The sequence below is a fragment of the Abramis brama genome, assembly GCF_963993115.1.
Source record: "Abramis brama genome assembly, chromosome: 11".
Lineage (NCBI taxonomy): Eukaryota > Metazoa > Chordata > Actinopteri > Cypriniformes > Leuciscidae > Abramis > Abramis brama.
The window spans coordinates 16,470,175-16,484,185 of NC_139973.1; the positions used below are offsets into that span (position 1 = coordinate 16,470,175).

The following is a 14,011-nucleotide window of genomic DNA, read 5'->3' on the forward strand; positions in this document are numbered from 1 at the left end:
CTTGTGCGTGTTTAAGTGGAAATATTGCTGGGATTAATTGGATATTGTATAGGTTCTATTCTATAAGTTAAATTATAATCCCTAAAATTCTTGTCCATCTGTATGCATCTTTACGTTGTAAAAATAAACAAAGGCCTAAAAAGGCATTTGACGATTTACAAAAAAAAATACTAAAATGCATGTTTGAGCTAACTTGCAGTGACATATCTTAAAATATATCAGTGCCTTTGTTTTGTCTGAAGATGCACACCAGTAATGTTTTTTCTAAGGCACGTTTATAAAAGCCACTTAAATACTCTAATTTAACTAAGGCCTAGTCCTGGCTTAGTCTAAGCCCTGTCTGTGAAACCAAGCCAGTGTGTCTTTGCTGGACTTTTCAAAATGGTACATCTGCTGTACCAGTCTGAATGCTTTTATTGGAAGCTTTCATTGATGCCAGGCAGGGAAAGATTTTGTTCCATATTTTCCTGAGATTTGCAAACAGTTTTGTCATGTGAATCAAGAGTTCATTAATCTAGAGCTCTTCATGGATGTTGGTATATCTGTTGCTTGTGCTATTCCATCTTTTTTTTTTTTTTTTTTTTTTCATCATTTTGGATTTATTTATTTTCAGAGGCGGACAGAGTACACAGCTTCATTACTTGAGTAAAAGTACAGATACCCCTTGCTAAATTTTACTCAAGTACAAGTAAAAGTACTACAGTCAGATGTCTACTTAAGTAAAAGTACTAAAGTACTTGTTTTTAAAAGTACTTGAGTATCAAGAGTACAAGAGTACATTTTTTAAATATTGCATTACTACTGCCACAGTGCTTACATTGGTAAACACAGCAAACACTTGAAGCGAAAACTATCATTAACTTGTTCAGAAAATTGAAATAGTCTGGCGAGGTGGTGCCACGGGTTGGCACATTCCCGGGATGGACCTGCTACGTCTTCATCCATTGTTTCGTCCATGGTTTCGTCTCTTATCTAAATCTGACCATGGAGTTGACTTTGGCGGAAAGCTGAAGGTGATTGCTGATAGGCTGTCCCAATCAGTGGCGCCTGCACAATCCAATCACGTTTGAGAGGGAACCAACAAATTGAGGGTTTCCAGATTTTTTTTTTTTTTTTTTTAGAAGAAGTAACGGGTACTCACGGTTATGGATAGAAATGTAGTGGAGTAAAGAGTACAATATTTGCCTCTCAAATGTACTTGAGTAAAGTCATGAGTACTCCCCAAAAATGATACTTGAGTAAAGTACAGATCCCTCAAAATTGTACTTAAGTACAGTACTCAAGTAAATGTACTCCGTTACTGTCCGGCTCTGTTTATTTTTTACCATTCCATTCACTTTTCTTCAGTTATCGTCTTTTTTGTCTTTTAAATCTGTGCCGTGCATACATTGTTACGTCTGAGTTTAATGACTTGTTACTTTTTAGTTTTTCTTTGCAATTATTTGTTATTTAATTTGAATTACGTTTATTTTATTTTTTTTGTGTGTGTTTTGTCGTCTTTCTTGTCCTGTCTTTTGGGCTGACGTATTTGTCTGATGTCAGAAGATGACGCTTTTGTAGACAAACTTCCCAACTTTGAGAGACGGGCAGACGTTCCAGCAGGTACGCTATGAAACCCTCCTGATTTAATGGATGGGATGGAGACCACTGATTCAACAATGTAACAAATGGTTACATTACCCATAGAGTCAGTTGTCAGAGCATAGCTCATTCATGGTGATATTTTTTTTTTCACCAGTGACTAAACTAGTAAATAAGATTAAAAATGAGTTGATTTTCACATAAAGAGTCTTTAAAGGAATTTACCAAGTCATTTGCGACTTAATGTCTATGGGCAGAATCGTTGGCTCGTTGTCGATTTACAGAAATAGCTGTAGTACAGATAAATAAAGCTGGCAGTACAGATAGAAAATATGCTACTATCACAGCACAAACCGTAACTAATGTAAGAATAATTCTAACAATTGAATAGAGGATTGTTAGTAGACTTGTGTGATTAAAAACTGCATACAGCCTTATCTGTACAGTTATATTCAACTCGTGTCTGAGCAGCTAAAAAAGTGAACATGGATACTTTCGTTGGGACATGGAACATGAGTTAAGTTGAGCTAACTCTTAGTAATATATTTGGTAACTAAAAAATGGATACTTCGTATTCTCAATTCTGATAAGATGAGCCATATTTGAAGCTGTTGAAAAATAATACATATAGTAAATTATTGTAAAATAAAACAATAATAAACACACATCTGTGACTGGATATTCTATATGAATTTTTAAATAATAACAACTGCAAAATCCTACAGTTAGGGTATTGAACTGTATACTTTGCAGAATAATTATTATGATTGTTATTAATAATAAATTGAACTGTCTTTTTGTCATATGGCTGTTGCTGCTATTGTATAAAATTATGCATTTACTGTTTATTTTTTTATAAACATGTACTTCATGTAGTGATCAGCAGCATACCTTGCTGATTCTGTCCATAGACATTAGGTGATAAATAACCCAGAATATTCCTTTAATTCACCAAAGACTGGCATTTTTAGCACATATTTAAAAAAAAACATTTTTTATTTTTACTCATCTCATGTTGATTACAGTCAAACACTATTTGCCACAGTATTTACTTTTACATCCATTTTAATTCTTTCTGCCATATTTTGCTCTTCACATCCATGAAAGATGACGTGTCTATTTAGCCCATCATGCATGTCAGAGACTGCTCCGTCTGTATCACATATGCAACACCCCACACTGACATCAAGAACCAGGAACAGAAGAGTCTTTTAGTCCCTGAAAAGCATCTGTCTGGCTGTAGACTCTTCAGAAAACTCAAAGAGCACCACCATGCTGCTTGAACAGATGACACACACACACACACACACATCCTCTCAGTGTTTGAAGTGCGGTCTGGAATTTGGCCCAAGTGGCAGCAGTGCTGATCAGTATGCCTGCCTCCACATAAGTTTGAGTGGAGAGCTCTCAGATGTTGCACCTGGATAAAAGCATTTCTAACATCATCATGTTACAAAGGTCGAGCTTTACTGCCACATAAATTTAGTCCTCACAGGTGAAATTCACATGTTTAAATTTGATCTTCATTATCCTATGCTGCATTTCATTCAAATTCAAATGTGGGATATTCCTACTTGATATCTCTGACCATAAAGTGCCAGATGCTCAGAGGATGACGTACATAATTATCTTGGCAATTATTTTATTGTCAAAAATGAAGACTCTATTCAATGCAAGCATTTAATCTGCAAGGGTGTGATAATTAACAGAGGATCATTTACTGTGTTTTATCTCTCTCTATCAATTTCCTAAACAGTTTTTTAAGTCCTATAATGTAAGAACTATGAGTCACTGATTCATTTTATTTGCTTAAAAGTAGATGTTAATTATTAACTGTGTTAATCATCTACCTGGGTTGCAATAAGTTTCCAAGTTCAAATTCATTTGATCTTCTATTGCGCTATTCCAGGTAGGAAATTCTGAGATGAAGGGAATGTAGCATTAGAGCATCAATATAACAGTTCAAGTTTACGCATTGAGATGCTCAGAATTATTGTACAACTCGCATCTTCTCATTGCTTAAGTGATCTTCACTTCATTCATAGTCCTGGTCCTGGTTTTGTCTAAAGTTGTATTACCACTCTCCAGCACAGTAGAAGAAGCCCTCATTTGCTTTTCCCACTTGTGTCACCCATTACCACCCCCTGTTGCCCATCATCCCTACTGCAGCTACCTCATCCAATTCACATATCAGACGTGAAATAGGCGTCTATACGTTTAACAAAACACAAGCTGTAGCTTATTAGGTCCATATTGTGAAGATGTAACCAAAAGCACTTTTTAAATACCTATTTTAAAAGAAATAGTTTACCCAAAAATGAAAATCTGTCATTATTTACACATGTTGTTCTAAACCCCTTCGCTATTATTTCTTCCATAGAACAAAAGTATACACTGAAATAACAAAAACAATATAAAAGCACCATAAACGTATATGTTGATTTAAGTTTGTATGAGGAACAGACTGAAATGTAAGTCAAGATTTACTGATAATCTTCCTCTCCAGCCAGGATCATTAAACTCAAGAATCAAATGAAGAACAATTCTTTCACGAAAAATTTCAGAAGACTTGGAATATAGTGCAGAAGTTTCTGCTATGATGCTTTATTGTCAAGTTGCTTCAGACACCATCATCTTCTTAATGAATGTACACGTAAATGCAAGAGTGCTTTTTTGTCCATTTTAGAGAAAAAAATTACAGTATATGGGTTTAAAATGTCAAAAGGGTGAGTGACTATTACAGAACATTTAATTTTGGATGATCTATTCCTTCAAAAGTTTAAAAATAAGCTGTTTAACATCATCCTTGAATCCAGAGGCTTTAATATCTAAGCAGCTCAAATCATCTCAAGCGTTCATCTGTCCTGATATTATACGTAAACGAATCAGAATGTTAAAATATTTGATAGAATATCATTTTTGTACACTCTTTGAATCTCACAGCTCTCAAAAAAAGTCACTTCTCAAAAGTTTGCACATGCTTCCTTGTTAATAACAACTATAAATCTGAAGCTAATAGCACCTTAAATCCGTAATTCGTCTTGATGCAAAAAAAATGACTGATAATTATACAAAGATTGAACTATTTTTATTGTTTTCCCTTTTGTTAATGTTTCACACATCATAGTCATCCCCATCTAAAGTGAATTGTGACCATCTTTGACCTTTGACCTGTGCCCCTGGCCCCCATCACTGTGCCGTATGATGGACCTGTGTGTGACTCACGCTACTGTCCTTCTCTCCCCCTTCTCCTTCCCTGCCTCTCCTCACTCCCCCCGTCCTTATACCTCCTCCCCCTCCAACACAGAGACAGACCAGCCCTCCCTCGTGTGGTTTGACAGAGGCAAGTTTTATTTAACCTTTGAAGGTAAGTTGGGGTTTATATCTAAGGACGTAGCGCGTGCACACTCAAGTCTCATCTGACATCTGACTCCCCCCTTTCTCACGCATTCGTTCCTTCATCAAATCACCATGACATCTGCTTTGCTCTGTATATCTGCTTTGCCATTTAACTGTTCATCTTACAGTCACTGGCAGCTTTTCTTTTCCTTCACGACCATCATATTTCCTCCTGCGTCACTAATATGTCTTCTGGTTCTTGTGGCTCGTCCGCTTTGATCTTTTCATTTCGACTTTGGTCTTGGATCATCATAACACATTGTTTCAGCTTCAGGTGCATGCCATTGAAGCTGAGTGTTATCTGTTTCAACTTCCATTCAACTTCTCTTCCATTCTTTTTTCTTTTTATCTTATAAATCCAAATTAATAGACTTGCATTCAAATTCAAGCATTCAAAAAAGACTAGAAACGGCTTCACGTAGAAAAGCATAAATTGTATTACATTCTGTATAAAAATACTGAAAAACTGGTCAAAAAACAATCAGCTTGTGATTGTGATTCATTGTTTACCACAATTAAACTCTCTGTGTAAACATACCGTGGTACAGTAATATTTGTAATATTTAGACACTTTTGAACGCTTAAGCCACACTGAAAAATATATCAAACCATGTCGCATCTTGCAAAAAATGCTACTATACCTTTTCTAGTACAATTTTTAGAAGATAATGTAAAGCAAACTTTTTGACTTGGTTTTGTATTTTGTTTTATAATGCAAAGACAGATTTTTAAATGTGATATAAGTGTCTTTACATTAAGGATTGTTTACTTATCACTGAAACATCACAACAATAATTAATATGTTAAATAATACAGATATACTTTATGGTTTTAATGCTACTCCATTTACCAATGTCTTTGTTGCTGACTTTCGTTGATATAATTTAACGATATAAACAACCAAATGACTTTATTTTAGTTAAATGTCATGTCTGTCTTTATTTATTTTTGTTTTCATTTATTTATTTTTAAATTAGTTATCCAGTTAACAGGCGTGAATTTGCATTTTCTTGCCTGTCTCTTATTTGTTTCGCTTTTAGTGCGAAAGAGCCACTCGTCGGCGATTAGTTGTTTTTCTGCGTTGTGTTTGCTATGCCCAAAGTGAGCTATCTGTCCTTTGAGAATGCATTAGGTGAAATCCACAGTAATCTTCAGCATTGAAAATAAACTTGCACACTTTTACTGACAAGTCCTAACAATGTGGTCAAGACAAATAAGCAGAAAATAGTGTTCATCTGGAGAAGGCATTGTGCTAGATTTTAGGTCTGGGTTCAAGCGCCTTGCTAAAATACAAATGAATAAATTTGTTTTGTCAGCTGCTGATTGTATTGTTTGTCTATTTGTTTGTATTTCCATTTCTCTCATTCTTTATCACCCATGTATTTGCCTCTTGTGATGTAGCTCAGCGACTGATCGAAATTGGGTTTTTGTCTGTAAACACATTCTGACTCTGAGTCTGTGGTGTGTGTGCGTGTTTTTGTTCTCTCAGGCTGTTCTCGAGGGCCCAGTCCCCTCACCATGGGGGCCCAGGACACGCTGCCTGTGGCTGCAGCTTTCACAGAGACAGTCAGTGCCTACTTCAAAGGAGCTGACCTCAATAAGTATGACACGATATCTCAAAACAGATTCACATCTAGCTCTGAAGTTCTACTTTGTGTGAATAAAGAACAAAATTATTATTTTTCCAACTCTTCGTTGAGAAATGCACACCTAGAACATTTTAGTAAGGGATATTATTAAATGAAATGAACATATAGCTGGCCTTTAGATATTTTGTCTGTCTGTATTTTGTGTAGCAGTCTAAGGCTGTGTCCAAAATCGCCCCCTATACCCTTAAATAGAGCACTCTTTGAGGGAACAGGCGTTTGGACGTTATCGAGTACTCTTATTCAATCCCATAATGCACCTCAATAACAAGTATACAACCGATGTACACTCAGTGGCTAGAGAATACCCATAATGCACTTTGAGGGTTGCGCCAAATTAATTCCTGCTGCATCTGAATCATCCATCCATTCATTTTCCAAACTGCTGGTCAATGTTGCTACAGCATAATAATATGCTGTAATTCCTTTTTAATTGATTATTAAATTGTTTAATTATGGTTTGTGCATAGTTTCCATGACAGTTCAAAATAAATGTTTTCCTTTCTACTGGAGCTGCCAGTTTGCTAAGTTTCAAATGATTATTAAACAACAAGCACAAACTATGCAAAAGCAGAAGCCCTTCCGGCGCTCTCAGTGTCTGAATTCGATCACTCGTTTTCATTCAAGTAGTGAATTTGATTTGATCCCAGTTACAGTTTAGCTCTTGAACAAATTTGGGCGGGAAAATAAAATATACCTTTAAAATAAAGCAATATATAGAGTTAAGAAGCTAGAGTCAGTTAAATATGTCATTATCCTCCCCACATTTACATAAGTTAAATGACATGACTTTTACATCATAATTAACATGTAGATACATGAATACGATACGGCCACGGCTGTTTTTGACACAGCCTTACTTTGAAAGCACATTTAAGTATTGGAACCTAACTGTCATCTCTCTCCCTCACTAATCTCTTCTGTTTATCTGTTTTTTTCCTATTCACTTTATTACAGCACATAAAATGTTTTATTGATCTCTCTGTTTCTAACACTGTTTCACACACCAGACCTCTACTTATGTACGTGTTTAATAATGTCGCTCTCTAAGGTCTGTGGTGAAGATCACCGGAGAGATGGTGTTGTCCTTCCCAGCAGGCATCACAAGGCATTTTGCAAATAACCCCTCGCCCGCTGTGCTAACCTTCAGCATAACCAACTACAGTCGTCTGGAACACGTCCTTCCTAACCCACAGTTACTGTGCTGGTAATAACATTGATCTAACATCACCTACAACAGAACCTTCACAGACCTTAAACCCCATCGTACAGTATGTATTGATTAGTGATCATTACAAATGTCCTTATTAGTGCCACAAGTTAAAGGATTAGTTCACTTCAGAATTAAAATTTCCTGATAATTTACTCACCACCACGTCATCCAAGATGTTCATGTCTTCATTTCTTCAGTCGAAAATAAATGACGTTTTTTGAGGAAAACATTCCAGGATTTTTCTCCATATGGTGGACTTCAATGGGGTACGGTTTGAAGGTCCAAATTGCACGCGTGACATGGGTGGAAGCCTTAATTTCTTTTCGACTGAAGAAAGAAAGACATGAACATCTTGGATGACGTGGGGGTGACTAAATTTTCAGGAAATTTTAATTCTGAAGTGAACTCATCCTTTAAGCATCAGCCATGAAATGTATTATGAATTGTTGCTTATGGACTTTCATAATTAGTAATGGAAGGAGAGTTTGTAACTCGTGGTAATACTTCAGTATAGTTAAGCGCATCTTCTCAGGGTGAGATCTCACTTCAGAATCATTCGTGTCTGCCTACAGTCAGCTGAGGGTGACTCATGTACTGTATGACTAATCACAATGTGATTCAACACTTTTGGAGGGTAGTATATCATTCTGTTTTCTGTGGGGAAGTGATCATTTACTGATTTTGCAAAAGCATTCTTATACACTCCCCCTCAAATGTTTGGGGTCTTTAAGTCTCTTATGCTGATCAAAAATACAGTAAAAACTGTAATATTGTGAAATATGTCATTTATTCCTGTGATGGTAAAGCTGAATTTTCAGCCTCATTACTCCAGTCTTCAGTGTCACATGAAGAAAATCATTCTTTGGTGCTCAAGAAACATTTCAGTTACACTTTATTTAAAGGTGACGTTGTTACAGTGTAGTTACACAAACAAGTACTGAGTAGTATTAATAAACTACATTTACTTATATAGGGTTAGGGTTTGGTTTAGGGTTAGTTGTTAGTAAGAAATGATAATGGCTATTTGTTTATTTCAGTTTAGTATGATTTGAAGATTGAATGTACTTTCAAATTCCCTACAGTGACACCACACAGCCAAATCCAAACTCAAAGGAGTTCTGGGTGAATATGCCAAACCTGATGACCCATTTAAAGAAAGTGTCGGAGCAGAAGCCACAGGCAACTTACTACAATGTAGACATGCTGAAATATCAGGTGAGAAGAGCCGAACCTCAAAGGGCACGTAGTCATATTCGGTTTTAGAAAATCTACAACAGGTATTTGCCCTATATCTTACATGAACCATTTTCAATTAGTTTTGCTTTGGGACCCATATTTTACTTCGGACATCAAGGAGTTATTTCTAGAGGGCTTTATACAATACAGATTGTTTCAAAGCAGCTTCATGGCGATAAACATCAAAATAACGATCAGTGATGCAAACGTCATCAAATATAAGATAAGATTCTGCAGATCATTATTCAGCTCAAGTCAGTGTTGATTCAGTTCAATTCAGTTCAGTTGATCATATACGAGTAAACAAAAATGTCCTTAAAAACAAACTTAAAAGGATATTTCACCAACCCACCCATAGGGGGTGGGATCTCACGATAAAACGGCGTCTTTTCAGTTTCGAGTCAACTAGTAGCCTAGTTGTATCATTTCTTCCGATACTGCCCTCTGTAACCGGTAGGCATGGCTTGGGAGTGGCCTCGTAGGGCAGCAAAGCAAGTGCATTCTGGGAGTTGTTGTCTTTCATCCACATGAGCCAAAAATACTGGCTTTTTTTCTGGCTTTTCTCAGTCTAGAAGGCACCAACTTCTAAAATAATTTCACATTTCTACTACATAAATGACCCAATTTAAATACACATTCATCTTTCCAGCGGTGAAATATCCTTTTAAAGGAACAAAATCAACATTTGCTTTTATTGTTTTTGTGGTATTTGAGGATCATCTACCTCTTCATTTCCCTATGTGCATCAGGTGTTACCGAAGGGTCTACAGTCCACTCCTCTAAATCTAGCAGTGAGCTGGAGGTGTGAGCCCACCAGTACCGACCTGAGGATAGACTACAAATACAACGGTGGGGCCATGACCACTCCTGTCGCCCTCAACAATGTTCAGTTCCTCATCCCTGTGGACGGAGGCGTCAGCAAACTGCAGGCTGTGCTTCCTCCAGCTGCCTGGTGAGGGACTCTCACTAGTCTTCAAAACTCATATCGTCATTGTGAAAATCAAGCATTATGATGGACCCTTTTCACAGACTGTGATGATGCGATTCCACGGTTATCAACATCACAAATCTAGTAAAGTTTCAAAAAAATTATACATTTATAAATGTAACATTTATAACGTTATACTTGTTGGCGTTATATTATCTTGGCAGTAAATGAGAAAAATGTGAATTGATGCTGCTGTGAGTGTTTCTAATAGAACGGCTGATGGAGTGACGGCAAATTTGACATCTTTCTCTCTTCTGACTGCTGTAATCAATCTCTCGATATTTTTTTCCTCTTTTGGAAAGTTGTGGAAATGCTACAGATTTTTCTTTTGCTATTAGACTAAATGGAATACAAAAATTAAATTTTCTGTCTTCACCCTACTATGACGATTTCCACTTCTGAGAACCCCCCTGAAATGTGAAAAGTGTGCCGAACTTTAGTTATAGAGTTTGAAAAATTACACTCTGAATAGGTCTAGATTTGACGGAAGAGATCGTTTGACAATTTTCTTTCTTTCTAGATAATATACTAATTTTATTGGTACCTTTATAGGAATGCGGAACAGCAGAGAATCTTATGGAAGATTCCTGATATTTCGCAGAAGTCTGAGAATGGAGGTGAGAATCATGATTCAATTTTGTCTATATACACACTATATATACAGTGTCACATGATCCTTCAGAAATCATTAGTGAATCATTCAATCACATAGAATAATTTCATTTTATTAGCAATGTTGAAAACGGATGTTTGTTTTTTTCAGTATTATTTGATGAATAGAAAGGTCAAAAGAACAACATTTATTTGAAACAGAATCATTTAGTAACATTATAAATGTTTTTACTGTCACCTTTTATCAATTTAATGCATCCTAGCTGAATAAAAGTATTCATTTCTGACCTCAAACCTTTGAACGATAGTGTATATACAGTATCTATAATAAATGATAATAAGTTGACTATTTCTTTTCTCATATGTTCAGGTGTCGGATCTCTGCTGGCCCGTTTCCAGCTAACAGAGGGTCCCAGTAAACCCGCCCCGGTGGCAGTGCAGTTCACCAGTGAGGGCAGCACTCTGTCAGGCTGTGACATCGAACTGGTTGGCCTTGGATATCGTTTTTCCCTTATCAAGAAGAGGTTTGCAGCAGGTGAGTTACGCGAGTGAAAGCTGCCTAAGAATGTTCCGGGGAGTCAGAGTTCGGTTATTTTGTTTGAGATTATCAATGCATTGCGAAAATAAGTTACACTGCATGCATTTATTTCAAATGTACAATTGTGTTTATTCTTTTACCATAGGAAAATACATCGCAGACAACTAAACAGCATCTTTGATCCATGCAAGTCTGCATATTTTGGACCAATTCTGATTATTTAACACAGGACAGATCACAAGCCTGACCCCTACCTGACCTTATGGATAAACCTATGTAGATGTTCGAGACAGGTGGACCTCACACACTCCAGCAGTATTATATGAGTTGCATTGTAAATGTGGACCGTTTTAGGGTGTACTTCTTATATGTGTGAACTTTATTCACTTTGCAACATCTGTATTACTGCAGTTAAACGACCTGGGTTTGTTTGTAAGGTTTAGCCTCTATTTCTGTCCGATGTGTTATTAGCTGTGCCTATCTGAACCTGAATTCTCTGTATCCTTCTCCAAAAGTGATACTGAACATGTAATGTTTTTCTTTCTCTATGCATTCAGTTTGTCAAAAAGTATCACGGTTTTCGAACAAGGTAGCAAATTAGTAAGGTAAACAACTGACCGTCTAAAAGAGGAATAAGACTCTGCCACAAGATGGCGCTATACCGTTGCATGTAGTAAGTTTTTTAGACATGAAAACGTATTCAGGAATATCTCATTTTAATTTCTCAGTGAAGTCAGGTTAATTGAAAAACAATAGAAATTGTTTTTTTGTCAAAACTCTTTATAGACAGCCACAGCTTTAAAACACTCCTGCTTGCAATAGACACAGAAAAATGATTTTCCTCAACAGAAAAGTCATTTTAAATTGGTAATATATGCCTTGAAGGCCATTTGGTGTTTTCTTGTATTGTTAAATAGCCTTTCTGTTATTCCCAAGGGAACAGTGTTAGACATCAGAGTACATGACATCGCTCTATTTTTATTTATTCATTATGTGTTGTATAAAAAAAGAAACAAGTTACACTGTATATGAATAGACTTTGAATGGTATCATAATTTAGGATCCTTGAAGTTTTTGACTTTTTGTTATCTGTGTAGTCAGGTAAGCTGTGTACAGTATAATGCTAAGGTATAATTTTTAAATTTATTTCAGATATAAGTTTTTTAATTCAAGTGCAACAGAAAATTTACGCTATATAAATATATATGGGTCGGGGTGACGTTTAAAAGAGAAAATTAAATGGGATACTGTATCTACCTAGATGCGTCATGCTTAATGTTATTATAGTGTTATGTATATTGCAGCACTATTAGTTCAACAATGGATTGTCAGCTTTTGGACATTGTAAATTCTTTTCTCATTCACGCAGATGTGTTTGTATCCAGCCTCTCCCCTCAGTGTCCTGAGCATGAGCCCCTGCGCTTGAGAACCTCTTTATTTTGCAAATGGTAACGGTCTCTGTGAGATGACAAGGTTCTTGAGTGGTTCAATGACCAAATTGTTTTTTTTTTCGTTTCGTTTGTATGTGTATCTCCAGAATTGTCCTTTAAGAGAAAATAAGCTGCATATTTTTTAAATGTTTAAACCTATGAATAAAGTGAAAAATATTGTTTCTTGTGAAAAAAAAAATGAAAAGGACAAAAAAAAAAAACCCACTGTGTTACTGTTTAACTTCCCAGAAGCTCTGATGTTCACTGTCAGGAACAAACATTTTGGTTACATCTTTGAGTGTCTGATGTAGACGTTGTGATGGTTTGGAGAAGATTACTGGTGCTTTGTGATTCATAGGTTTCCATCCACATTTAATGTTAAGGATGAGCGGAGCGTCGCCGTCCGTTAACACTGCATTGCATATTTTCTGAGCACTGAAACTAAAGGTTTTTTTATTGCACTGAGTTTAGTCAAAGAACAACTAGGAGTCTCTCAGCTGAAAGAAAAAGAAACCTATGAGTTCAATTCTGTGTAGTGCTTAATCAGTATGTCTACATGGTCCAAAGTGAAACGTCACTCAGATGTGCAAAAGAAAAGAGAAAACTCATGTCAGTTTGATGTAAGTGGAGCTGTGTGTGAAAGTCGAACTGCATTAGTGTGTGTGTGTGTGTGGAGTTGTGTCTGTGTAGGAGGGAGAGAGTGTGTGTGCACGCGTGCGTGCATGTCTGTGTGTGTGCGGGCGCTGTCTGGTAACTGTAAATCATCTCTTCCCAGAAACATGTGCAAGCTGTGTTTGTACAAAAAAATGTTAACAAAGATCTGAGATTACTTTGCTCTTTCCAAAACAATAAAACATATAAGCCTGATAAATCGATTTATTGTATTATATTATAGGCCTGTGTGCGTGTGTGTGTGTGTGTGTGTGAGAGAGAGAGAGAGAATATATACACTGTAACATTTTAAGTTCATTGAAATTAAAAAAATTCAGTTGATACAATGAAGGAGATTGGTTTAATCAACATAAACTCAAAATATGATGTTATTTGAACCACATAAATCATCTAAGTTTATGATAAGTTCTGGCAAATGAAAAAATGTCAAAATAATTATTATTTTTTACAGTGCATATATATACAGTGAGGAAAATAAGTATTTGAACACCCTGCTATTTTGCAAGTTCTCCCACTTGGAAATCATGGAGGGGTCTGAAATTGTCATCGTAGGTGCATGTCCACTGTGAGAGACATAATCTAAAAAAAAAAATCCAGAAATCACAATATATGATTTTTTAACTATTTATTTGTATGATACAGCTGCAAATAAGTATTTGAACGCCTGTCTATCAGCTAGAATTCTGACCCTCAAAG

At 36.2% G+C, this 14,011-nt stretch overlaps 1 protein-coding gene across 22 annotated transcripts in view; it reads left to right on the top strand.

The window, feature by feature from the left end:
- sgip1a (SH3GL interacting endocytic adaptor 1a) overlaps window positions 1–13,514 on the top strand; it is a 60,992-nt gene extending 47,478 nt beyond the window's left edge. For 7 of the 22 annotated variants that reach the window (XM_084128934.1, XM_084128940.1, XM_084128923.1 and 4 more), the window contains 9 exons: window positions 1,543–1,602; window positions 4,889–4,948; window positions 6,470–6,581; window positions 7,678–7,833; window positions 8,922–9,054; window positions 9,825–10,027; window positions 10,616–10,680; window positions 11,046–11,210; window positions 11,359–13,514. In XM_084128934.1, coding sequence (XP_083985060.1) covers window positions 1,543–1,602; window positions 4,889–4,948; window positions 6,470–6,581; window positions 7,678–7,833; window positions 8,922–9,054; window positions 9,825–10,027; window positions 10,616–10,680; window positions 11,046–11,210; window positions 11,359–11,381 — 977 coding nt within the window. In that variant the 3' untranslated portion in view covers window positions 11,382–13,514. The remainder of the gene's footprint in view (window positions 1–1,542; window positions 1,603–4,888; window positions 4,949–6,469; window positions 6,582–7,677; window positions 7,834–8,921; window positions 9,055–9,824; window positions 10,028–10,615; window positions 10,681–11,045; window positions 11,211–11,358) is intronic. The other 15 variants (XM_084128932.1, XM_084128936.1, XM_084128931.1 and 12 more) reach the window with 5 other exon arrangements.
- Window positions 13,515–14,011: the final 497 nt, after the last annotated feature.